Here is a 25,326-nt window from a genome sequence, read left to right on the forward strand (position 1 = left end):
AATTTCATTTGCCACTAATGATGCTTTTATAAACTAAATGAACATTACCTTTTTTGTTTAAATACATTTTGTTTCTCTGACTTGATATTTGAAAGAGTTTGTTCTCTTTTAAAGCTGACATTTTGGCCAAGTAGAATACAAAAAAGAAAACGCCATATATTGCGCAACCTGCGGATTACCCACGTCCAACCCGTCCCGTGGGCGAGGAGTGCTTGCTGTCAAACATGTCTGTTGATTTCATCCAACGTCAAGAATCATCTCCAGTCTCTTGCAGCCCACCTCATATAACCTCGGGATCTCTCCCGCGCAGTGGTATTCTCCTCAACGGGCCAAATTCTCTCCCCAGTGCTGGTGACTTTGCGTATCCGTATCCCAGCCTGGCACCTGCCAACAATGGCTCCCTTCCGCCGTCTCAGCCAGTGCACATCCTGTCGCCCCATTCGCAGCATCACAGCGGATTGTGCTCCCACGATCTTGCCCAGTCGCCATTGCCTTCACCCAGCCTGACAAACTCTGGCGGAGAGAAACCAAAGATACGCTTTGCTCCGCTTCCGGATCCGCGTCGGCAACGAAGTTTGAGTACAGGCCGGAACATTGCGTGGACAAGCCGTCTGGATGCCAACGGCTCGGAAACGAGGCAGATATCTCTTGTCGGTGTTGAGAAGGAGGAGGAGGCGGTAGACGATGACACGGACGATGAAGACGACGGCGAGCGGGATAAAGGGAGCAGCAGACGCTGGAGTAGGACGATGGGTAGCAGCTGGAAGGGTACCAAAAAGCTTCTTAGCGGAAAAAACCTGATCAAAGACAAGAACAAGGACGGCCCGACAAATTCGGGTGTTTCACTTGCTAGAAGCTCGAGTACGGGAAGTCTCATGGGATCGTAAGTTTTCTCTGTTTGTCGAGATTGCCAACGTGGTGTAGATCTCCTTTTCGATGGACGTTGGAGACTGAACGCAAGCACAACATGCAAGGCTCTCCTCCTGCTTCTGTGTCCTCCCTTCTCTCGTTCCATCGTCCAGAGACTCTCCATCCTTCACCCGTGAAGCAGTCAATTGACCATCAGCGCAATTCCTCTCAAAGCCCTGCCTCTGGATCTGCTTTGGGTGCATCTCCTGGCACTGTTAGGATGCTGAATGGACGAGTCTACGGTTCTCGTAGAGCATCTCAAATTGCAAAGCAAGAAGAAGATTACCTTGCCAAACTGGAGCCCGTCTTTGTCGAATGGGGTTCTGCTGGGGTTGGCGCCAATTTAGATTCTTCTTTGAGTACGTCACGAAAAGGGGACTTTCTCGGTGATGAGGACGATGGCGGCGGAATGGCTTGGGTCAGGAAGCGCAGAATGGAGAGGCAAAAAAGAGAGCAAGAGAAGAGAGAAACAGAGAGGTTGGCGATTCCTCAATCACCCGGGGATGAGGGGCTCTCTTCAAGCCAAGGCTCTGAGAGTTCTCTGGGTACTCGAGAAGTGGACGGTAAACTTCAGATAACCGGGTCTGTCACGCTCCATACACCAGCAATCTATCCAGAAGACCTTCCAAGTCACTCGCCAACCATTATCCGTGTCTCTGCACCATCTTCCCCTGCCATATCGCCATCAACGCAGAAATGTGTCAATCAACATGATCAGCTTGGTAGTCCTATTCAATTGGGAAACTTAGTCGAGGGTGAGGGTAAAAAATCGACAAGTTTTGCTGGTAACGAGAACAACATAGAAAAGAAGGCGATGGCTCTTTCTTCTGAAAACATGGAAAAGCACAATGGTCAGCATTTCCATCGTCATGTTATTCAAGGCACGTTTGGTGATCAGAATCCTTCTCTACAAGAAGAGGATGAGAGTTCGTCTGAAGAGGAGGACGAGGAGGACGATGATGATGATGAGGACGAGGACGAGGAAGAGTTGGGTACCATCAGGTTCGTTGCCGTTGAGACTGAGATTTGTGCTAAAGCAGTGTTGGTTGTGTTAGAACGACATCTTCAGCAGCAGGGATCGAAGTCGTCAGTAGACATAGAAGCTGACCTTATGAGCTGTACGAGTGGATCAGTCAATGCAAAGAGCATGTGCTGGTCACGAGGCATATCAATACAACTCAAATCTAAATATAGCATTTGGAGAGTGAGGCGTTGTATCTTTGTGTGAACACAACCTCTTTTCAGATCAGTAATACCAGTTGAATTGCCATATTGCACGTACTCTATGATTTCCACAATTGCCAAATATCATATATGTCTTGTTGGTCTAGTGTATTAAATAGCCGTATGTATGTTGAAATAGATGCATAATTGCAGACTTCGCATGTAACATAGACCTAAGATTCAAACGCCAAAATTACATCCATTTTGCATTACACGTTGTGGGGTACATGTAATCTGTTCATATATGAAAATATCAAGGATAATGAATCAAGCCTGGACAATTATCAGCTAAAATCAGGTTTGACTCTATTCAAATACAAGCTCACATGTCCTTCAAACTCATAATCAATGCCAGCCTTCTCCAGCTTCTTCTTTCTCTGTCCCTGTTTCTTCAACAATTTCTTATCGGCCTTGTCTTTTTGTTCATCGGTTCTTTGCTTGTCGTGCTTCATTAATTCAACGCGAGCACGAGGAATTTTCCGGAATTTCTTGTTGGCACCGACCCAGAGTTGTGGGTGGACTTTGTCGGCGGGGATGACTTCGCATTGAAGCAAATGACCCAAAAGGAGATAGTTATTCATTGTTTCAGCAACAATTGTAGCAACAGATTCGGAGGACATTTCAATGTAGGCATAATGTTTTGATGCACCGGTCTGAAAGAGATGTGAGCGAGCGCATGTAAGAGACAGATGGTAATTTACCTTGCGATTGCGCGCTAGACGGATACGGGTGACATCACCAAACTGAGAAAAATACTCTTTCATCTGGTCTTCGTAAAAGCCGTGAGGTATCCTGCCAAGAAAAAGAGTCCCCTTATTGACATCCTTGTATAGTGTTAGTTTTATTTCTTTAAATGAGCGTGAGATCACATGCCTTTTTCTTTTGAGCTTTCTTCAGTCTTTGTTGGACACTCTTGTCATCTTTTGCGACCATAGGCAAAGACCCGATATCGACCTTTCTAGCAGCTTCAACAATAGCCAAATCCTCAACATCGGACTCGTCATCCGAAGAATCAGCTCCTCCATCTGAAGAAGAGAAATCGTGCATATGAACGTCCTCATCTTCATTTTCTTGATCTTGCTCCGATTTTGATAGAGATCGGGTCTTTTTGGCGACAGGTTCAATATCTTCCACAGCTTCTCTGGCCTTTCGCTTTGGATTTTCTTTAATCTCTTTAGCTTGCTTAGGGAGAGTTTTGGCTTTCTTGCTAGTGGCCTTTTTCTCTTTCTTCACAAGACCTTCAGCGACTCCAGCAGCGCCGCTAGCTTCTCCAAACTGCTCAAGTGTGTCCTCCAAAACACCTCCAACCTTGCCGGCAATATTATAAACAGCAATTTCCGCACTTTCCAAAAAGTCTTCAGCACGTTTGCGATTCTTGGGATCTCTCACGGCTTGTTCAACAGAACTCGCCGCTTCAATGGCAACTTTACTAGCCTTATCCTTGAGAGCTTTGGTGTCTGTCTTTTCAACTTTCTTCTGTGCATCCTTGAGAGCCTTTCCAGCCTTGCCTTTGATAGGTTTGGCACTCTCTTTGGCTTTCTCCGTAACTTCAGCAGCTTTTTCTTCCACTTTGCCTTTGACAGCTTTACCCTTCTGCTTTAGAGCAGGTACGTTTACGTTTTCGTTCACAACGTCATCCACAGGTGCAGGATCGCCTCCATCCAATACAAGGTTGCCAGCAGCGTCGACGGCATCAGAAACTGTGTCCAACAGACTTGAGGCGACATTCTTGATAGTGTCTAGGGGGGTCTCCTTCGTGGGCTTGGTTTTAGTGCCCTTGGAAGATGGCTTGGATTTCTTCGAGTTAGGAGCGGACTTTGATGAGGGAGCTGCGCGCTTAGGGGCCATTTTAAATGAATGATAAGGAGGATGTAGAGAGAAGAAGAAAAAGAAATAAAAGATAGAGATACAAATTTGCTACAGACTTGGAAATATCTTATGACGTGTATGTTTACAGATTGTTCAATAGAAAAATTGATTCCGCTAGTGTTAATTACTAAAAAATTCCTTTTTAATTAAGTTATTTTACGCCTCAAGTCATTCTTAAGGCACGTCAGTGAATTGACCTTTTGGATAGATTTATTCAGTTTCTATCACCTTTTTCCTTCTCCTTTTTAATTCTATCAGTAACTAAAAGATGCCTGCTTACAGATTCGAGATTGCAAAGACGGGTCGTGCGGCCTGCAATGGTTAGTCTTGAAGGTTTTAATGGAGCATCTCGCGTCGCTTCACTTGGATAATTGACGCGTAATCATTCATCTAGGCAAGAAACCATGTAAAGGTACTAAGATTGACAAGGGGCAACTTCGTATGGGGGTTTGGGTCGAGATTCCTGGCAGCAATGGAAGCTTCAAGTGGCGCCATTGGGGTTGTCAGTTATTTTTGTGGCTGATGGGATAAGGGACTAAAGATACGACAGGTACTACTCCTGAAGTCATCAAGCACTGGAAAGATGACTTTAATGAAGCTACTGAACTTGACGGCTGTAAGCTAATGTTTCTCCTTGGCTGAATGGTGTTTCGATACAGTCTCCACCTCTGGCATGGTGAAGTGTTACCTGGTGCCAGCATGGTTAGACAAAACACGTCCCAACACCCGCGATCATAACCCTTGGAATTGCTTGCTTACGATGTAGATAGTTGACGAGCTTCCGTAAGTCCTTAATGGGGCGAAGGAGGAGTATGTGAAGAGGTGTTGAGTCAGGATTTGTGTTGCTCATGCTGCCATTTCTACTCAGTGAGGATGCACAACAAAAAGTATGTGCTTGCAGTGCGGAAAGTCCACAACATCCTCATTAACCGCATATAGATCATTGATGCTTGGGATGCGGGACACGGTAACTCATGCCACGTTCACTTGACTGAAATCTGACGAGCGCGATTGTAGTCCGCGATGAGGATATCCCGGATTCTGCCAAGGCTGACAAAGTTGAGGAAGGCGTTAATGAAGCCAACATTGAGAAGCCTACTACCAAGAAGGTCTCTCGCCTGGTATCACGACGATATCTTCCAAATCTGACACCTTCAACATAGGCTGGAAGAAAGACCAAGAAGGATGAAGGTGAAGTTCCTGTCGATGAGGATCAACCTAAAAAACGCAAGGTTTGTTTCTTTGATACTTGCCACAGCTGGAACTCATAAAGTGGCAGGCTCCCGTCAAGAAGGCCAAAGAAGAGCCCAAGAATGAGGACATTGAGGAAAAGAGCCCGCAAAAAAAGAGAAAGGTGCGTGGTCTGCTCGCACTACCTCACTACTTTCGCCGATGCATGGCAGGTATCCGCAAGAAAGACCAAGGATGAGCCGGAAAAAGAACAAGACGTGGAAGAGGCTCCCAAAAAAAAGGTATGATTTTCCCTCTTTTAACTGTTTCATATCGCTCACTGCGTGCAGCAGCCCAAGAAGATCACAAAGGGTAGATCTGTGGATGACACTGAGCATATTGGGGAAACATCCAAGAGGGTGAGCGACACTACACAGTGGATACATCTAACTCTTACCAAGGGCCGCGGGCGTTCCAAGAAGAGCGTCGCCTGAAGAGGCTCTTCCTTTTGGCTTTTTCATAGCCGTTTGGGAAATGTCTGCCTACAAAAAACACTATGACCGGATGCAATGTAATGATCAAACACACCTGCTGGACGAATGGTACAAAATAATGAATCAAACGTACAAGCATTGATACATTTCATCTTAAACAGTAGACAGTACACTAGTCAACCTCTTGATAAAACAAGAGTGCATTTCATTCTCATCCACCATCTATGCTTCATTACAAAGCGACCGTCAATTAGGATCACGTGCCACAGTCAAACCACCTATGTGATCTTATCATGCAGCTCACGTTCCTCTTGACGCGAGACACCTTTTGTTGAGAAATGAACATTTTCAAAGTCTTTTACATCATCATAACCAATATACATACATATCAGCGCCTATATACTCCAACATTCTTTCATCTCTTGATGAGCTTGGCATAGGGCATCTGTCAGGAAGAGGATGTATTCTCGGGCTTTGGACTTGAGGCCTTGGCGCGAGAGGTGCTGGGACAAGATGTATCTATCTGGAATAGACGAAGACAGCTATCAAGATTCATTCGCTGAGGATCTATGAATGCTAAGTGCTTCCTTATATCTTCTCTGCTTCTGTGTCTTTCGGCCAGGTCCCAGTTGAACCAACTATACTATGTATGAGGCATACACAATGTCCTTCACGTACACAATATACTGTGTTCCTCTGGCCTTTCTCTGGCTAAGATCCTGACAACAACCTCAGCTACGCCTGGCACTCGACTGGCCAGAAATGCGGCAATGTCGCTGCAACACGCTGCAATAACGTTTAGCTTGTTGTCATCAAAATGGTTGTTCAAGAGATTAACTGTGTATTGACAAGCTTCCATCATGACTTCCAGGACAATGTAGAGACTTTTTTTTGCCGAGAACTGGACAAGTTTTGGAGAGTATGGTACAAGTTTGGATCTTACGCCATACCACAGAACAACACCCGTAAGATACCTGGAAAGAGTCTGAAAAGTTGCAAAGTTGAGGCTCACTTTTCCATCTCTCATGCCAACAAGGGTATCGGTAGGTCTCTTATCCGTTGTTTTTTTTCCGCCCGAAACGGATATAAGATGACGTCGAATCTCAAAATCTTTCCGAAAAGAGCTCAAATGTGACTTGAAAATTGTAAAAGTCGCAAAAAACTTGAGCTATTACTTTCTATCTGTTCTTATTCTGACTGTTGAGAGAAATAGAGTGATTGTTGATTCAGGCGGTCAGGCTCATCAAAACGTCGAGAGTGTGGTCCAACGACATGAAAGGGGCTGACGGAAAGCATCTACCACTCTGGTTGAATACCCGGACACTTTTATCCCATTTCTGTAAGAACGCTCTCAATACCTGTTCAACGTTGTGACGGTACTGATGCGCAAGTCAAGTTTTTGGCCCTTATATCCTGTTGCCCCTTGTGGCAGCTTTCACTTGGCTAGGAGGCATACTAGCTCTCTTGGGATTGTGGATACACGCAGGGAAACCGAGATACAAGGGAGATGAAGCCAGCGTGGTCTTTATCAGTGATGTGGGTGCGGCACACCATACGTTGTTTATAGTGATTTGTAGTGTCGTTGCGAGGTAAATCGTTTTATTGAGGGGACATCAGAGCTGACGGATTGATCAGTTTTTACACACTCTCGCTGTTGGCTGAGAGGTGGTTGAGACATGTCAAAAGACTGCCAATCAATCTTCGCCGGCGAGAAAGAGTATTCAGTGAGCAGACCAAGTGTTGTTTGCGGTTTAAAAACAAAGGCAGCTGATATGGGCCACTGCAATGCAGGTATACTGACAATCTTTTGGGGCATCATTGGAAGTGTTGGACTGGTTCTTCTCTCTGTCGTAAGTGGAGGTAAAGAGCACGAGAAAAGTATGGTTGACGAAACAAGTATGACACTTTTCATCACGGCAGATTCCATTGGTCCATGACGGTCGTCTTTGTCGTCAGCGTAGCAATCTCTGCCATTTTTCAGTCATGCGAGATTGTGAGTACATCAACATTCACAGCTGAAAACTCATACATCTCCATCCTTATCAAGTGGTCGCTGCATAAAGGCCATCCAGACAAAAAGTCTCTTAAGAGAAATTCCATCTTCAAACTTATAGTGGTGATCGCAGCCATTGCTGGAGCTGTTGCTTTCGCTGCTACCTATAGTATCGTAAGTTGCTGTCGAATGTGAAGCCTTTTGGATTGATCTTGTAGTGCCGCGGTGATTCAACCTCGACAAGAGGACATTCAGCGTCCACATGTAACCGCATCACCTCCGTCGCCGCTGCTTTGGAGTGGACAGTTGCTTTTCTCCTCACATTTTACTTTCTCACATTGGCAGCCGACCTCTGGCCTGCTGGCAAATCTTCTCCTCGGTACATGCGTCGTTTGGCCAAATGGCAGGAAAAACATGGGGAAGGCCATGACTTTACGGGAAGAAAGGCTTTTGGATTGTATCCAGAGAGATGGCAAGATGGAGCGCAGGTCATGCAGGAGAACAGGTTTGCGAGAAATAAATGACTCGCCTTTTCCAAGCAGCCCACTCCAAGTATTGAAGGAGTCTCCGGATACAACACACAACCTCAAATCAACAATGTACATGGTAATTTCCCTCCAACTAATAACTCAAACAGCTCGACCACGATGGCAACCCAGGATCCGAGGCTGAGCATGGTTGGTGGTGATGCTCCTATGGTGAGGGCCACAAGGGACGCCATCTAATTCACAAAATATACCTCAACAAGTACTCTTTGGGATCTACGAGGAATCCCCATACCATCTTCATCGCAATGCTTACTACAACTGCATGCCTCTGCGATGCATAGCACATCACGCTCTTACCATACACTTACCAACCCATAATATTCTTATGATCATTCAGAGCTACCATATTACCTTTTTCATATATATTATCCATAGAATAAAATCACCATATTGGGCAATGCAATGACGTCATGGCTTAATGCTGCACTTTGCGGATTCGTCCCTTTCCCAGCTCCTCTTTTATATCAATTAAATCTTTTTACTTTTCTCTTTTCTTCTTTATCCAACTTTCAGCCATAATATTCTGAGAAAGACCCTAACTGGAGACTCGGTGAGTAATGACTCACTATTTGGTAGAAGGCGCTGACGATCCTTTCTCTCTGCTCTGCCGCCGACATCGTCATCCACTGTAACTTTTAAAATAGACACTTGTTACAGACGGACAGACAGCAACAGGAAACATGTCTCATTACGATACTGTTTCTAGGACTACTTCGCGAGCGGGATCATCTGTCTCTAGAAACCAATCTTTGGTAAGAACACCAGCAGTGCCCAGAAGGCTTGATATCTGATTTGCCGCTATAATAGATTAAGAAGAATACGGCTCCACATGAATTGAAGCCTTCAGACATTTTGATTGAACGTTTCCAGGCATGGAAGGCTATCGTCAAGATGCTCATCTGTAAGTTGTGCATTCAGCGTTATAAGAATAAACAATGGTTGATATGTCGACATAGCCTACTTTGAGGGTATCGCCGATATTGAGGCCAACACCTCCAAGGAGCTCACCAAGCTAGGATCTGTCATCCAAGTGCCATTCAGGCCTGGTAACCAGTTTCTTGGCGAGGGCGGTATGCAGGTAGGTGTTGACTCGAGGCGTGTGTTGAGGTACTGACTTTTAATGTGTTTGTCAGGATGTGTTTTATACCATCCGAGACAAGACGCGTCTGATTGCCGATGCTCATGCTTCTCTTGCCCGTACCATTGAATCCTCTATAGTTCAGCACCTCCAAAAACTTCGTACGGAGATCAAGGCCCATATAAAGAATGTCCAAAACGATACTGGCAAGCTTGCGACCTCTGTTGCCAAAGAGAGAGAGCTTTCTACAAGGGCTATTGCGGACTTGGCCAGAGCTATTGGGGCTGTCAACAATACGCCAATGCAAGTTCATGCCAAAGAGGACCCGTTCGCGGTTAACCAGGCTGTCATGAAACAGCTTCAACGACAAGTAAGCCGTGATGGTGTTTAAAGAGCCAATGCTCATACAATCGTATAGGTGAATGAAGAAAATGCTCTTCAAAAGTCCATCGTCATCATGCAGCAAAACTCTGCTCATTTTGAAGAAGGAATCGTCCGATCTATTCAATCTGCTTGGGCGACATTCGATGAGTGGCAGAACCGTATGTCTGCCTCTGTCCAAGAATCATGGCGTATGCTTGGTATCAACATGGCTCAACTCATGCCCGATCGCGAGTGGATCTCTTTTGCTGCTCGATCTGACCATCTGCTTGACCCTGAGACTCCCTTGCGCAATCCTGAATTGATTGACTATCCCGGCAAGAGCGACCCCTCGGTCATTCCGGTTTACACAGGCATGCTTGAGCGGAAGAAGAGGTTTACCAAGTCTTACAAGGAGGGATTTTATGTCCTTACTCCTGCCGGGTACCTTCACGAGTATGCTTCTTCTGACCCTACCACCGCTACTCACCCTATTTGGAGCTTGTTCCTTCCCGCTTGTACTCTTGGTCCTCCTTCTTCTGCTACTACTGCCAAATCTCACAAGTTCCATATCGAAGGTCGTAAGGATGGTACGTCGGCTTATGGCAAGACTCCCGGTGGCCGAGGGTTATTCCGTGGCAGCGACACAGCATTCACTTTTAGAGCTAGAAGCCATGAGGAAATGATGGAAGTATGGAATGTTTTAAGGATGCTTGTCGCTAGGTATCTTGTTGCAAGTGAGCAAATGGAGCGAGACGGTCCCATTCTTCAAGCTGTCAGAGCCGTGGGGTAAGTTGTGGAACGTCTTTTAGTATTCTGTGCTTATACATATAATAGGTATGGATCTGATGAGGAAGAGGATGAGGATGAGGAAGAAGGCAGTTCAGTTGAGGAGGATGAGGAGGATGAAGAAGAAGAACACGATGAAGCTCATGCCGAAGAAGTGCCCGCTTACACCCATGGTGGATCAGCTCCTGTTGAGGTTGGGCCCAACGGCTATGCTGTAAGTTTTTACTGTATACTCGGGAATGCATAAGCTAACCTTTCGATCTAGATTGAGAAAAAGGAAAAGCCCCTGCTCGGACCAGAAGCGGGCGCTACCGAGGGTGGTGCTGGTGTCAATCGCCAGCTATCCCGTCGTGAAGAAAAGGCGCCAGCCCGTGACGAACCCACAGCTGGTGAGGTCACATCCCCTGTTCCTGTTTACGAGGGTGCAGGTGTTGGGGCGGCCGAAGTTGGCCATGGCAAGACCTCCAATGCTGCAGGAGGCCATTCGGTTCCCAATGTTGGCCCTGCTGCTGAGCTAAACACCTCTACTAGCGACAGCAAAGGCATCTTGAGTCGCTTTACGGAAAACTTTGGATCAGCCAAGAAGGAATAAGCTCTTTTTATGATACTGTTTAATGCGGCATCTGCACCATACTGTACAAACTTTTATGTTTGCCGACACTTGGTTCTTTGCCGACTTTTGTCGACTTTAGTGCCCGAATAATACAAAACAGTATCCTCATCATCCACTATCAACTTTTCGAATCTTGGAAAGCAATCGATGGTAATTCGTTACTTCTGTTTAATATAGGTATTGGTAATATTTTAATACGTTCATGAACTGAATCTCGTTTGGCTTACCTTACTATGCTGCCCACTACCCATTTGTTCTCGAGCTGGCTGCTACCAACTAACCATTATTAGATCAACGACGTCCAACTGCAGACCACGTTCCGCCCTTCGTTACAAGAGCAGGTAGCACAGCTCGCCAAGCCATCCAACAAACGTCCGCCTATCGCATCCCCATCCTTGCCGTTGTTTCCATTCTATCCGCAAGCTACCTACACTCAAGCCACTTTATATGACAGTCGCTCATTCGGCTCTGTTATTTCAGGAACCCGAATTGGCTTGCACATCGCTGATGACATCAGAGATAAAGTCGGAATGAAAATCAAAAAGTACAGGTATAAAACGACCATAACAGCCAATTCGCTCTCTCTCTCTCTCTCTCTCCGCCTTCTCATGATGCTCCTCGTAACCCTGCTTCCGTTGCTCGCCAACGGTGCCGTCGCTGAAAGACGCAGAATGGACATTCATGTCGGGTCGACAGTATCTGACGTCTATCCTCCTGCTGGTAGTGAGTCATGAGCTGCTATGGAAGGGTGTATGAGCTGAGTGGCATATTGATAGCCTCGGTTAACTCTGAGTTGTTTGCGCCAGAGTCTGTTGTCGGCTACCCAGGTCCTACTCGGACTGGCGTTGAGCCTGCTGCTGCTGCGACTGCTGCTGTCTATGCTTACAACGATGGTGCTTCCAGCAACTTTCCGCTTGCGGTCGACCAGCCAAAAGACCACTCTGGCTCGGAGAGGTTTGATATATTCAAATACTGGGGCAACCTCTGTGGGTGTGGCGATCTTTAGCGCTGAAGAGAGCTGATGAAGACAGCTCCGTGGTACTCGGTAGACTCTAGCTTTTACGGCTTGAACGATACGTCTCCGCTCATCCCAGAACAATGCAGCATCACCCAGGTACATATGCTGTATCGACACGGTGCGAGGTATCCCACCTCTGGCTCTGGTCCTGCCAAATTTGCCAGCAAGCTCGCCAACGCTGCAGCTCAGCAAGACGGCTTTATCGCCAAGGGAGACCTCGAATTTCTCAACAAATGGACATACAAGCTTGGAGCCGAGCTCCTCTCTCCGTTTGGAAGGCTGCAAAACTTTGAGCTGGGCGTAGCTTTTAGGCAGCAATATGGTTCGCTGTTGAACAACTTTACCGACGCTGGTACCTTGCCTGTCTTTCGAACAGAGTCCCAAGTGAGAGCAGAGTATCTACACGACTGAAGCTGACTGTTGACTAGGACCGGATGGTCAAAACTGCCCAAAACTTTCTGGCGGGCATGTTTGGTGTACCCGAATTCATGGACCAGGCCAACCTTTTACTCATGGTCGAGACGTCTGGTGTCAACAACACTGGCGCTCCTTACGAGACTTGTCCCAACGCCAACATTGTTTCCCGAGGATCCCTTGGTTCGACTGCGGCCAACACATTTGCGCGTAATGTGTTCAACAGCACACTCTCTCGAATTCAACAACAGATAGACGGGATCACGCTTACGCTTGACGATGTCATTGCGATGCTTCAGCTCTGTTCGTACGAGACGAGTGCCCTCGGCTACTCTGCCTTTTGTAAGGTTTTCACCCAAGAAGACTTTGAAAACGACGAGTACTACAACGACCTCATCTTTTACTACAATCAAGGCTTTGGCTCTCCTGTCGCTGCTGCTCAAGGAAAAGGTTTTCTGGAAGAGTTCGTCGCTCGTCTCACCCAGACTCCCGTCCATTCCGACTCTACTGTCAATACCACCCTGGACGCCAACGCTGCGTACTTTCCTCTCAACCAGTCGATCTACGCCGATGCCACTCACGAAGTCGTCCTGCTCGATGTCTTGACTGCCTTGAACCTGACAGCTCTCTTCAGCACCGGTCCTCCTACTACAGACAGACGCCAACATTCTTCTTTTGTCGCTTCGCAGGTCGTACCCTTTGCCTCCCACATGGTCGTCCAGGTCGTGGAATGCTCGGAGAAGAAGTCTAGCAAACAGATTCGATTCATCCTGTAAGTCGTTGGTCAGACACACGGCCTGACGTTCTTTCAGAAATGACGCTGTGATTCCCATCGACAAGAGCTACGAGGGGTGCGAGTGGGACAAGGATGGTCTGTGTTCGTTCGACACTGTCGTCGCTGCCCTCCGACAGCGTATCGATGAGATTGATTTTGGCCATGACTGTTTTGGCAACTAGTGAGTGCGTCTACGTTACGGCACTGACTGGCCACAGTACGGTCGAGGTCGGTCAGGACTACAACGGCCGCGCTCCTCGCAACTGAGCGTCGCTTGGAGGGTGGTTATAGATAAAGCTATAGCACAGAGGGTACTCTGACAACTACCATCTCATGCAGCTGGTGTCTCTTCGCATACCTAGACACACGACCCGTTAGCGTTGCACTGTCGACAAAGGATTACGGAGAAGAAGAAGAGAGCGCCGGCCGGTCAGGATAACGGAGAGAAAAAGCCAAACCATTGGATAGATTGAGTGAGTGATATATAGTTGAATGACCGCCGCAGAAGTCTAAATGATGAAAGGAAAAAACTCATCGTTGATGGATCTCAGAGCATGAATCCAGCCAAGCTGCCTTCTATTCCACCTACACTCAGTCAACCACCTCTCGCCCCAGCACTCCATCCAAGTCCCGGCATGGCCTTCGACTGCCGGCCCACGGAATGTATAGGTGGCTATATAGGGTCATAAAATCGACAGCCTCAGAGTATTCCCCGCAACATGTCGAGTAGTAACAATTGGAGCACGTCGTACGGACATGCTTCCGTCTCATATGACGCCGATACAGGACTATCAGATGCCCTCACAGCCACTGCCGGTCCCGATGACAGCGCTATCATGACGGACGATAGTGGGAGCAATACTCCCAATTCAGCCCAGCAGACCGACTTGTACCGTCCAAACAACACCATCCCGTTCAGCTTGCTCAACTTTGCGAGTGGCTACTCTACGCAAACGCATACGGACCTAGTCCCACTCAACCAAGATACGTTTGGGTATACGAACAACGGCACCTATATCGTTATCGACACCAACGACTTCTCCTACGTATTTCGATCCACAAGGCGACAAGACCGGGAGTTGGAAGAGGACGCCTGGGTGAATGCGGTATTGAACGGAGGTGCTGTGTGGGCAACAATGGATAGCAGGCGGCATGTAGGCAGTATGGGCGAGATATTGGGGCCTAGGTTTGAGAGCGAGCGCAATGATCCGTCAACGGGAGCGTGGCGAGTTGACAGGTGTGTGCGTTCACACTTGGGACATGTATATAGAGAGATGAGGCGGCAACAGAGTCAACAACGTCAACAGAGTCGAGGACGTCGACGGGAGAGAGGCCGTAGGCACGGGTGAATGTATGTTGTTCAACATGGTGGGAAAGACTGCTGCCGTTTCTGCAATGGTTGAATGTCAGAATAGGGTGGATTGGATAAGAGTAGGAGCGAGTAGAATGCCGCTGTCTTGATACTGTCGGTGGGAGAATAGTGGAGTCATAGTATATGCAGTGGTGTCGAAAAGTTGTCTGGGGATTAGACCTGCGGGTTTGTCAGGACGATGGCAGGTGAAGGACAGTCGAGCAGAGGATGTTGTGGTTGGGTTGGGTATCGTGTAGTGGGATGACTGGGATTCAGCCAGAGGGCGGAGAAGAGAGGGTACAAGGTCTGACGGTTGATAGAGCTCCGGCGAATCCATCCAAGTCGTGGCAGTTTACTTGTCAACTTTTCGTATTCATTTGTTCTTATCCTATGACATGAGATATATATAAGTCTACCATCGTTAATAAACACAGCCGTCTCGGTGAATCTGTCGACGAAGACGGAACTGTATTGCTCAAAAGACCGCAATCAAGCTGTCTTTCCAACGCACTTTTTGACAATATCATGGTGTATTCAGAGTAACTTTTATGGGCCTGGGTTTGTGATTTGGGAAAGTCGGAGGAGGTGTTGAGGAGATCTGTTACAACCTGCCTTGACGGCTGATAATACTTGTGGTTTATTGGGTAGGCAGGTGTTACCGTCTTGCTTTTTACTTATTTCGATGCAGGTTGGAAGATCGTTGGGAGAATATCTAGACTGGGAGAATATCTAGACTGGGAGAATATCTAGACTGGGAGAATATCTAGACTGGGAGAATATCTAGACTGGGTTCTAGGTTCTTGGTTCTCGATTCTTGGGTTTGGAATTGTCTAACAATGTATTATCATATAAAATGCAGGCGTAGAGTGAATTTCTCCAGAACTTGCATTGATATAATTATAAAGAAAAAGAGAAAACCAAGATACAATTAAATAACTATATACACCAACCTCCACCGTTGGACTTCCCTCCATCTCCGTAAGGGTTACAGTGGAACTGTAACAATCCTCGGCTGGAGTGGGCATCCTTGAAGTGGTTATTGCTAGTACTCGGACTGGGTTGGTGTCTATCATAGCGCGCAGATTTTGAGGATTCAGCTCCGCGGATAGCGAGGTGGAATTATGGTCTGCGGGCTTATAGTCTGGGCGGCGTGATAATGCGTCCGGCTTAGTTGCTGACTTACCGGGGCGATACTGGATGTGTAAGTTGAATTCACCCATGAATTCTGCCCATCTAGCCTGTCGACGAGTGAGTTGTTTCGTCGTCATGAAGTGTTGAAGGCTGTGGTGGTCTGTCAACACCAACACAGATTCTTTGGGACCTTCTAAGTAATGTCTCCACATTTGGAAAGCCCAAAAAATTGCTAAAAATTCTTTGTCGTGAACCGGATAGTTCAATTCTGCGGGGGATAATCGCCTAGAGGTGAAAGCGATGGGTCTGGTTGATCCGGCAGAGTCACACTGGGAGATGACTGCACCTATAGCGTAATCGGACGCGTTCGTCTCGAGAATGACTGGGTCATCTGGTTGGAAATGGCAAAGGCGATGACTCCAAAGAGCCAAAGACGTCGTATGCTTGTCAACGAGGTTGGGTGGGTCCTTGTCAAGGGGTGAGAGGTTCTGCGGTATGCGAAAAGTTACTGATGAACGTACGATAAAAATTAACAAATTCGAGAAAAACTCAAAAGTTGTAGAGTGTTATGAAAAATACCAATAATTAAATTCCACGCTCTGTGCCAAAAGGTCACAACAATGCAATCGGAGTTGCATTATTATTTATTGGCTATATTCCATGTCAGAATCCCAAGGTGATGACATGGCGATTGGCAGAAGCGGGCCATTCTCAGATGGCTTTCACTTTTGTATGGTTCTTTTTCAGACCGGAAAGAGATATTTGGTAAGCAAAAAATTCCACTGAAGTGGTATGGAGCTCGTATTTTTCTAGCTTGGCATTTAGGCAATACCGACAAAGTCTCGACAGGACGAGTCGGACGTGACGGCGGTGATGACATGGTCGAGATACGCTACTACAAAGTCATCAGCCACGTCACAAAAGATATAATTCATGACATGCTGGAAGGTAGCCTGAACATTCGTAAGACCGAATGGCATAACAAGATACTCGAAAAGTCCATAGTGAATCCGGAAAGCGGGTTTCCACTCCTCGCCTTTGGCTATTCCGATATTGTTGTATGCGTTCCCAAGATTTATCTTTATGAAAATGCTCGCGGACCTGAGCTTGTCGATTTAAGTCAGAGGCGAGCGGCAAGGGGTAGCGATTTGTCGTCGTGATACTGCTCAAGCCCCTGTAGTCGACGCACAAACGAAGGAAGCCGTCTTTCTTCATCTTGAAGAAAAAAGGAGTGCCAGCGGGAGACTCCGAGTGTTGGATAACACCTTTTTTCAACATCTCATCCTGGTGTTTGCAGAGTACTTTTTGCTCTGTAACGGAGAAGCTACATATCAGGCTATATCCGAAAAGAAAAAGTTCCCAGAGAAGTATCTGGTGGTCAAAGGAGTGATGCGGCGGTAAGGCTTCTGCTTCGCGTCCGTTGACGACGTCGGCAAAGTCCAAGTAGTCCGAAGGAAGATTGGCGACGGGGTGTCAGGATTCTGGATTGGTTCTCGGAGCTTTGAACGGAAGACCTTGAGACTCGAGGTAGCTTGGGTGAGGAAATGTGTAGTTGGAATAGGAGGCTATGGGGTCCATTCTGGAAAATTAAGGACTAGCAATGGTATGTTGGATGCTGCCACCATATTTCAACTACACCACTTATAAGCCATACACATTATCCTCAGCCCGACTGACCTTTCCTTGTCTATCATCCTGAAACAGACTCAGTCAATCTACTACGCCAAGACAAGATGCGAGTCAAAGTTGCATTGTCTACAACGAATTATAGCAGGGAAGAAAAAGGGAGCGCCAGTCTTTGACTGCAGACGAGTGGCGTTTATATATTACTGTAAAGCCGACAGCATTCAGAGAGTGTATCCCTTGCAACATGTCGATTGGTAACAGTTGGTATACGTCAGACGAAGACACCTCCGTACCAGTAGACGCCGAGTCAAGATCATCCCTGACAGTTACTGCCGGTCCTGGTAACAGCACTGCCTTTTCTCGTTATACACTCCCAGAGAATGATGCCAACGATACTCCCAACCCAGCCCAGTGGCCCTCTAATCGCGATCCCGACCCAACTCCAAATGACAGAATTCCGTTTGACTGGCATAATATCGTGAGTGGCGCGGCTACGCGAGTGCATAGAGAGCAAATCTCCAGCGACAGACCCACCATAATTAATATGGACGGCTACCGTATCATCATCCCCAGTGTAATTAACGGCAACGACTCTTATGTCGTATTTCAGTCAAGATTGGACGACGACGCGGAATTAGATGGACTCGACTGGGTGAACGAATTGTTGCAGTATGGTGCTCTGGGGAGACCAAGGGATGGCGAACCGCTTGAAACGACTTTGAACCAAGTGTTGAGTGTTGTGTTTGGGTTGGGACCCGGAACGAATGAAGCGAGAGATGTCACAGGATTTGTGACGTGGAACTTGCATAACATATACAATAGTTATATTGGTCCGTATCAACCGAGCTGAGGACGTCAGCTTGACAGTAGTCCAGGGTGAAGGTGTGCCGTTCAACGTGGTGGGAAAGACTGCCGTCATTTCTGCGATGGCTGGAGTGGGTCTGGACTGCGTTGGGACTGGGTTAGGTCTTGGACGAGAAGCGTGTAGGGGCAAGGCTGGCTTGGATGAGGATTGAGGCCTCTTGGGTGAAGAGTCCGAGGTTGGATACTGCTCCATCTGCCAGATTTGGATGGTTAGGCGAAATCTTTGTTATGTGTTGGGTCGACCCGCTGTCCACGAGTCTAGGTTTCTTTGAGCATCCTCGTCCTAGTCCTCCACGGCCAAAGCAAAGGCTATCATAGCGCCGTTCTTTTCTCCCATGTCTATTGTTTCAGTAGCAATTCGTCTTTACAATTTTCTATGGTACGTTCAAGACTCAACCACTCGTTGTCTGGTGGCAGACGCCTGATGTTGCTTCGGTACGTCTGGCGCCGAACGCATGGTAGATGCTGGCATATGCTGCTTCCTGGGCTTTTGTTTAGAGATGAAGAATGATAACATGATATATATGCTAAAAGTTAAAATGAGATACAAATCATTTGGCTTGAATATTGATTTACCGCTTTTTACCGATGAGGCACTTATGTCAAACCACAAGATACTATCATCTTGATCATTTCTGTTTACCATTTACTTTTTCATCTTTAAACATGTCGCAACAGGCTCCGCTGCTTCCTCATCATAATGAAGAATGGTCGAGGCCAAAGAGAGGCGTGCTCACGACAGTGGTAGTGCCGATTCTCTTGCTTGCAGGCATCCTCTTTGTCACTATCAAAGGAGACGGAGGCGTGCCGGAGGATGCTCTGGGTAAGGCAGAGTATTACCTCAAAAGGTGAGCAGCGCTATGGAAAGACGTTTTCAGAGCTGATTCGGATGGTTAGCTCGCCAGTGATTGACGGCCATATCGACTTGCCAGATTTTGCTCGTTCGGTGTTTGGCAACAACATCTCCAGCTTCAATCTCTATGAAACCACGGTAGGATGCAAGGGTGGAGGCCTGTCGTTCTGATGCAGCCCTTTGTTACTCAGCCTGGCCATCTGGATATTCCCCGGCTAAGGGATGGACACCTCGGTGGCTTTTTCTGGTCCATGTCAGTAAACGCACTTGGCAGAAACGGTGCTCATGCGACTCTAGTTTTGTGGAATGTGAAACGACAAACGATCAGGACTTTATGAGTCCTACGTTGCAAGTCAGAGGCAAGCAGCCTCTCTGGCTGAGGTTACGCGTTTGACCGTTTGCTAGATACACTCGAGCAGATTGATGTTGCCAACAATCTTATTGAAAAGTATAGCGATACGTTTGTCCACGCCAGGACGGCAGATGATATCGAAAATGCCATCAAGCGAGGCAAGGTTGCGAGTATCTATGGTCTCGAGGGCGGCCATTCTCTCGGCAACTCTCTCGGTGTCTTGAGGACCTACTACGAGCTGGGCGTGAGATATTTGACTCTCACGCATAGTTGCAACAATGCATTTGCCGACTCTGCTGGCATATTTGAAAATGTTGAAGAACGATGGAGCGGTCTTTCGTAAGCTTTCGACTTGTTTTCTTAACCCATGGGTAGTCGCTGAGCACATGTAGCTCTTTCGGCAAGGAGTTAATCCCGGAACTGAATCGACTGGGTATCTTTGTGGATATATCTCATGTATCTGACAAGACCGCCCTCCAAGCGCTGTAAGGTGTTTTTGATGTTGTAAAGGTCGACGTCTGACAGACCGAAAAGCGCTCTTACGCGAGCTCCAGTCATTCTTTCTCACTCTTGCGCTCGTCATTTCAACAATCTCAGCCGTAATGTCCCTGATGAAGTACTTGACAAGATTGGTAAAGGAAAGGGCAAGAATAATGGCGTAGTGATGGTCAAGTGAGTTTTGTGTTTCACAACATGATCCCATTTTCTTACAATGCCATCAGCTTCTTCCCGCTCTTTGCTTCGTCTACACCCGATGATGTAGATGTAAGCTATATTGCCGACGAAATCGAATACATTGTGAAAAAGACGAGCAAATTCAAGTGCATTTGATTCTTGTTTTTGGGAAAATACAATACTAACCTTTCTTAGTGTTGGCATTGGCTCAGACTATGATGGTATCGAGTCTACACCCAACGGCTTGGAAGATGTCTCAAAATACCCCTACCTTGTATATCTTTTCATCTTCATCACTAGGACTGTTACTTATCCGCTCGTGCAGTTTGCAGAATTAATCAAACGAGGTTGGTCCCAATACGACCTTGTTCTTCTTTCTGGTGGAAACCTTCTTCGTGCGTTGCGAGATGTTGAAGCTGTTAGCCGAAAGCTTCGTGCACAACGTGGACCTAGTATGGCCAAGTACGACAAGCGTCATGATTTGGATGGAGGAAAATGGGAATCTTAGAGGAATGAAAACAATCGATAAAACCTGAGGCTTTCATGAGACCGCATGCACATGTTTCATAGACTACAACAGCCAGGGTATATTATCCAGATCCGTTCCCTTGCTCAGATCCCTCATCTGTCACTGACCGCACAAAGTTAGCATTCATCGAAAATAAAGAAAACAAGAAGGAAAAATGATTGAAAACTATCCCATCTATCCTGTAGTTGCCTCCTGTACAACCTCGCTGTTCTGTTGGACATCTTTTGTCTTCTCTGAAGCCTTGACCTTTGATATATCTTCAAATCCTCTGTAAAAGACGTCTTCCGTACCCGGAGTGAAAAACATTCGATAATTGCCCAGTGCAATCTTGATTTCCAGACCATCTCGGGCGGCAATATTTTCAGTCAAGCTGATCGATTCTTTTCTTTGAGTTTTGTAAACATTCCGTTTAAGAAAAGGAGGGTCAACGCGTTTGGGAAGGCCCTCTGTTGGATGAGTCTTTTTGCAAAATGTCAACGCATTGTGCTTGAACAATTGTAAAAACACATACAAGGGCAAAAGACTCAATGTATTGTGTCCATCTTTCTTTAACAGTCTCTGCATCATCAATTGATCGGTCTTCTTCACTCAAAAGCTGAACTGAGAGGACACTTCTTTCAGGTTGCTGAACTTTGCATGAGCAAAACTCTCAGTCAAACGCTAAGTATAATACTCACCCATTCTATCTTGTAAAGATTTTCGTTTGCACCTAAAACACCCTCAGCTTGCATTCTGTAAGCAATCTGGTTTTTGACGGTGGTTTTAGGATTGGAGCGATCACGCTGAAGGAGGGCAAAAAGCTCTTGGGATTTCAAATCTCCTATGATCGTTTGTATCTTTGTAGACATTAACTATCAAGACCAAGGACCGAAATGAAAACCGAGCTCACTTGCCTAACAATACCACCAATAACCTTGTCGAGGTTAAACATCAGGTAGGCTTCATTCGTAAACATCAACCTCAAAGCATCCTCAAATGCTCCAAACTCAATCTCGTTATCAAAATATCTTTCCAATAAACTCAACAGATGGACATAATAATGCGCGGCAGGATTTTCGCCTTGTAGAATACCAAAGTATGAAGTGACAGGATCAACAAGACCCAATTTGATGGCAAGAGGATTGATTGGCTGACGGTTCTCCGTAGCCATTTTTGCAGCGATGGTTTTACAACTCATGAGTCGAGAATAGAGCATCTGAAAATACCGGCAAAGAACATAAAAGTGACTATTAGTAAAGAAGTTGCCCTTCTTCTTCGGCTTGACTTCTTCCATGTCCTTTTCCGCATAAACAGAGCTTCGTCTAGATGCATTTTGACTCTCACCGCCGTCGATCTTGATCCATGTTTGTTCGCTTGCCTCCATACCCGCCTTGTCTTTTTCGACAGCTTCTGCTATTTCCTCAGGATCTGCAGGAGCAGGAAGGGGTGTATCGGCGCGATCATCATTTTCAGTTAACGGTGTAGCTTCACCAGATAAAAGCCCTCCGGTAGGCTGTATATCGGTGTCAAATGGAGTGGGCACAGAAGCCTCTCTGGTAGCATCGCCAGCAACTTGTTTAAGTAATCTCTTTCTCAGATCGGCAGCATGCTTCTTTTCGCCTTTACCTCCTTTGGTACTCGAAATGCTAGCTGTTTCAAGATCGTCCATGACCCCATCCCCATCCCCATCTTCGCCTTCAGATCCCTCAGAATCCTCATTGGATGTATTCTGTTCAATGCTATCACCAAACTCGGCATCAAACTCATCTTTATTAAGCATGAAAAGCAAGGGTACAAAGTCTCGAAGGAACCGTTCAACTCTGGCTTGGTCGGCAGAGGAAAGAGAGCTACCCTGCATTCGATCGAGATAGGAAATAATGAGCTTGACGCTGTCTTTGAGAACGTCTACATCCTTGAAATCGAATTCTAGTTGAGGCCGGGTCCTCCATACTCTGGGATCAATTAGTGATGAACGCTCGTTAAGCTGTTCAGCTTTGCGCATCTCTATTTCATTGATAAGATTCTTGGCTGGCACAACTTTTTTCTTATCAGTAGCTTTGGTACCCGAATGCTGATAGTCGAGAGCTTTGTAAAAGTTTTTAGCATCTTGTTCACGCCAAAGACGATTCCATTCGCGTTGAGCACGTTTCCATTCTTCGTCTTTGGCTTTGAGACGCTCAAGAACGATCGGAAGAGCGACGACAGGATTATCGTGAAGTGCGCGAATGACATCTGGTCCAAGCTCTTTACCATACACCTTTTTGATTATTCTTTGGTAGATACTCTTGCTTTGTCCACCGAGGCCGGCCTTAAGATTGAAGCCAGCTCTTTCTTCAGGATCCATTGTCTGAATTTTGTTATTGAGCGGCTCGAGTAAAGCAATAGTACGTAGATTTGCCTCAATATGATAATCATACTCATGACGCTCTTCTTCTGACTTGTGAAGGTTGTCTTCAAACTGATTCTTACGATGAGATACAAAGGGAGCCACGTCCTCAGTATTCCAAGTCGGGTGGGCAACCCACTCGTCATTGAGGACTTCCCAACACATAGCGTCTCGGCCGGTGCATTGTAAATTAATTTCCTGACTCTCGTGAGCGAAACCTGGAAAGTAGAAATTGACTCACCGAGCGAGGTAATTGACGATAACTTGGACCAATTTGGTTGGCGCTTGCTAGATTCATGTCAGGCTTGACCCTTTCCAACATTGGTGTGTTTTCAACAATTATATTGTCAACGTTAATCATTCCTCCAAAACCGTATCCGCCTTGGGCGGTGGCAGGATTAGGAGGTGCCCTCCCATCCGAATCGACACCTACAACCCGCTGAAATGTAGCCCAAACCTCAGGAGCATCTCCAATGAATAGCTGTGCGCGGTCCAATAGTGTTTTAGTATCGATCATATCCTGGACGAACAAGTTGATGAGTTTTAAAAACTCGTGATAAACAATCTTGTCGTCAATAAACTTTTTGACCTTGTCAAAGAACGCCACTTCATCGGGAGAAGCCAGTGTTTGTTGTTGAGGCGTCAAGGTGATAGCACCCTCGACATCATCCAAAGGGGGACTTTCCTTTTGACCACTCTTGCCTCCTCTCCTAGCTTGTCCCTTTTGTCCACCTTCGGCACCACCGACTGTCCGACGTTTTTTCTGGACCACTTTTTCGCCCTCTTTTGCAGCACCGCGTTTCTGGCCGACAACTCTTTCGGCAGGGGGAGCGCTTTGGGCAACTTGCACAAAAGACCCAAAACCCATACTGGCAAGACCACCTGAGCCATTTTCGGGAAGAAACTGCTTGAATTCATCAAGAAGGTCCGGAGCATTCGTAAACAATTTAGTCACTTGCTCATAGACTTCGTCAATGTCTCTAGTGTCTCGTTGGTAAGTTTGCAGGATTTCCAAAAATTGTTTATAGGTATCTGGATCGTTATTGAACCTCGTCTTGATCTTGTTGACAAATGTGATGGCATGATTGAACTCAAGAATAGGAGCTCCCGCTCCACTCCCCCCACCACTACTACTTCTTTGGGCTTGAGGGACAGACTGATTGCCGTGAGATAGTCCACCGGAGGCGAGGAATTGAGCTGCTGAGGGGGTAGATGGACCCGAGGGAGGAAGTGGGTGTTGCGTATGTGGAGGTAAGGGTAGAGGTCCAGGCGCTTGAGTAGAAGACGCTTGACGGACAGCTGGTACGTTTGTCGGTGGACGAACAGCATGCGTCCCTCCTTGGAAAGGAGATGGGCCGTTGGTAAGATGAGACTGGAGAGCGTTGAGCGGGGGTAATCCTTGCCCTGGAGTTGGTGCAGGAGGCGCGACAAAAGGTGCTGTTGGACTTGTGCGGCTGTCGCGGGGAAGGTCAGTAGGCGGAGCAACTGCATTCAGTCCAGCTTCACGGGCCTCCCGTTCGCGTTGATCGATGGCCGCGGCAAAGTTGCCTGGTATTTGGCTCACTGTACCCGCCGGAGTTGTGACCGTGATGAGGCCCGATGCGTCTCCTTCTCCGCCAAAGCATTCAATGCGGTAGCCTGGTGGGAGGAAGGTGTTGAATCCTTGGATAAGCGACGGATGTCCTCTAAACAGAGTCGATACGCGATCAATGACACCTGGAGTATCAATGCTGCTACAAGTGAGTACAGACATCTATTACCTCGCCGCTCTTACTCACACCTGGCCCTTGAACTCTTTCATGACATCGAGAAACTTGTTGTAGACATCTGGCTGGTCATTGAACTGAATCTATCCATCCTGTTAGCCAACGGAGCAGGACAGTGAAGGTTTCCCAGTCTAGTTCCTTTCTCTCTCATCCCACACATCTCTCGCCATCCATCCACGCTCTCCAACATCCTAGAATGCTCACCTTAACCTGGTCTAGATAGGATAACGCGTCCCGAACGTTGAGCGGTCTGAGATTGTTTCCTCCCCCTCCGCCTTGCGGCTGCCAAGTGGGAGAGGGACGTGTAGGCGGGATACTGTGGGACACTTTGGCTGGTTCTTGAGCACAAAAGATAGTAGCTTTTCTGTCGCTGCTATTGTTTTTTCCAAGTGTTAACGGTCAAAAATAATAATAAACTGTCTAAATAGTTTATAGCTCTGAATAGAGAAAGAATAGATAATAAGATAACGAACCGAATCATCTACCTAGATGACACCGTGGGAAAGCTAGGAAATTTGCAGTTTGTGATTGCATCACCACTTTTAATATACAATTTTCTT

The 25,326-nt window shown here is 46.8% G+C and overlaps 10 protein-coding genes across 10 annotated transcripts; 8 read left to right on the plus strand and 2 right to left on the minus strand.

Annotated features, from left to right (window-relative positions):
• Positions 1-224: 224 nt before the first annotated feature.
• On the plus strand, positions 225-887 carry L203_100731 (uncharacterized protein; the record flags this gene model as incomplete). Its single annotated transcript, XM_066210185.1, has 1 exon — positions 225-887. One exon carries the CDS (start codon positions 225-227, stop codon positions 885-887), a length of 663 nt encoding a protein of 220 aa, XP_066066282.1.
• An 80-nt stretch (positions 888-967) lies between these two features.
• On the plus strand, positions 968-2,016 carry L203_100732 (uncharacterized protein; the record flags this gene model as incomplete). Its single annotated transcript, XM_066210186.1, has 2 exons — positions 968-1,911; positions 1,965-2,016. 2 exons carry the CDS (start codon positions 968-970, stop codon positions 2,014-2,016), a joined length of 996 nt encoding a protein of 331 aa, XP_066066283.1.
• Positions 2,017-2,400: 384 nt separating this feature from the next.
• On the minus strand, positions 2,401-3,981 carry L203_100733 (uncharacterized protein; the record flags this gene model as incomplete). Its single annotated transcript, XM_066210187.1, has 4 exons — positions 2,401-2,406; positions 2,460-2,786; positions 2,835-2,957; positions 3,007-3,981. The coding sequence occupies 4 exons, from the start codon at positions 3,979-3,981 to the stop codon at positions 2,401-2,403; spliced, it is 1,431 nt and encodes a 476-aa protein (XP_066066284.1).
• A 289-nt stretch (positions 3,982-4,270) lies between these two features.
• Positions 4,271-5,666, plus strand: L203_100734 (uncharacterized protein; the record flags this gene model as incomplete). Its single annotated transcript, XM_066210188.1, has 12 exons — positions 4,271-4,322; positions 4,397-4,504; positions 4,553-4,618; positions 4,773-4,785; positions 4,871-4,889; positions 4,942-4,969; positions 5,020-5,111; positions 5,166-5,234; positions 5,282-5,356; positions 5,406-5,474; positions 5,523-5,591; positions 5,634-5,666. The coding sequence occupies 12 exons, from the start codon at positions 4,271-4,273 to the stop codon at positions 5,664-5,666; spliced, it is 693 nt and encodes a 230-aa protein (XP_066066285.1).
• Positions 5,667-6,938: 1,272 nt separating this feature from the next.
• Positions 6,939-11,026, plus strand: L203_100735 (uncharacterized protein; the record flags this gene model as incomplete). The annotated part of the gene is made up of 16 exons (XM_066210189.1): positions 6,939-7,005; positions 7,063-7,255; positions 7,302-7,390; positions 7,458-7,516; positions 7,564-7,659; positions 7,714-7,833; positions 7,878-8,164; positions 8,297-8,357; positions 8,740-8,757; positions 8,852-8,959; positions 9,015-9,108; positions 9,164-9,285; positions 9,341-9,655; positions 9,704-10,434; positions 10,483-10,648; positions 10,700-11,026. 16 exons carry the CDS (start codon positions 6,939-6,941, stop codon positions 11,024-11,026), a joined length of 2,853 nt encoding a protein of 950 aa, XP_066066286.1.
• A 168-nt stretch (positions 11,027-11,194) lies between these two features.
• L203_100736 (uncharacterized protein) lies at positions 11,195-13,521 on the plus strand (the record flags this gene model as incomplete). The annotated part of the gene is made up of 6 exons (XM_066210190.1): positions 11,195-11,197; positions 11,338-11,770; positions 11,824-12,033; positions 12,079-12,449; positions 12,494-13,251; positions 13,320-13,521. The coding sequence occupies 6 exons, from the start codon at positions 11,195-11,197 to the stop codon at positions 13,519-13,521; spliced, it is 1,977 nt and encodes a 658-aa protein (XP_066066287.1).
• A 452-nt stretch (positions 13,522-13,973) lies between these two features.
• On the plus strand, positions 13,974-14,715 carry L203_100737 (uncharacterized protein; the record flags this gene model as incomplete). Its single annotated transcript, XM_066210191.1, has 2 exons — positions 13,974-14,491; positions 14,544-14,715. The coding sequence occupies 2 exons, from the start codon at positions 13,974-13,976 to the stop codon at positions 14,713-14,715; spliced, it is 690 nt and encodes a 229-aa protein (XP_066066288.1).
• Positions 14,716-17,606: 2,891 nt separating this feature from the next.
• Positions 17,607-18,378, plus strand: L203_100738 (uncharacterized protein; the record flags this gene model as incomplete). The annotated part of the gene is made up of 2 exons (XM_066210192.1): positions 17,607-18,192; positions 18,245-18,378. The coding sequence occupies 2 exons, from the start codon at positions 17,607-17,609 to the stop codon at positions 18,376-18,378; spliced, it is 720 nt and encodes a 239-aa protein (XP_066066289.1).
• A 514-nt stretch (positions 18,379-18,892) lies between these two features.
• Positions 18,893-20,614, plus strand: L203_100739 (uncharacterized protein; the record flags this gene model as incomplete). Its single annotated transcript, XM_066210193.1, has 10 exons — positions 18,893-19,074; positions 19,124-19,217; positions 19,271-19,332; positions 19,377-19,438; positions 19,485-19,770; positions 19,824-19,916; positions 19,966-20,103; positions 20,154-20,252; positions 20,302-20,380; positions 20,432-20,614. 10 exons carry the CDS (start codon positions 18,893-18,895, stop codon positions 20,612-20,614), a joined length of 1,278 nt encoding a protein of 425 aa, XP_066066290.1.
• A 195-nt stretch (positions 20,615-20,809) lies between these two features.
• L203_100740 (uncharacterized protein) lies at positions 20,810-25,247 on the minus strand (the record flags this gene model as incomplete). Its single annotated transcript, XM_066210194.1, has 8 exons — positions 20,810-21,094; positions 21,147-21,260; positions 21,313-21,471; positions 21,525-23,198; positions 23,242-24,730; positions 24,779-24,849; positions 24,971-25,082; positions 25,240-25,247. The coding sequence occupies 8 exons, from the start codon at positions 25,245-25,247 to the stop codon at positions 20,810-20,812; spliced, it is 3,912 nt and encodes a 1,303-aa protein (XP_066066291.1).
• Between the last annotated feature and the right edge of the window lie 79 nt (positions 25,248-25,326).

This window comes from Cryptococcus depauperatus, chromosome 1, assembly GCF_001720195.1.
Source record: "Cryptococcus depauperatus CBS 7841 chromosome 1, complete sequence".
Taxonomy (NCBI): Eukaryota; Fungi; Basidiomycota; class Tremellomycetes; order Tremellales; family Cryptococcaceae; genus Cryptococcus; species Cryptococcus depauperatus.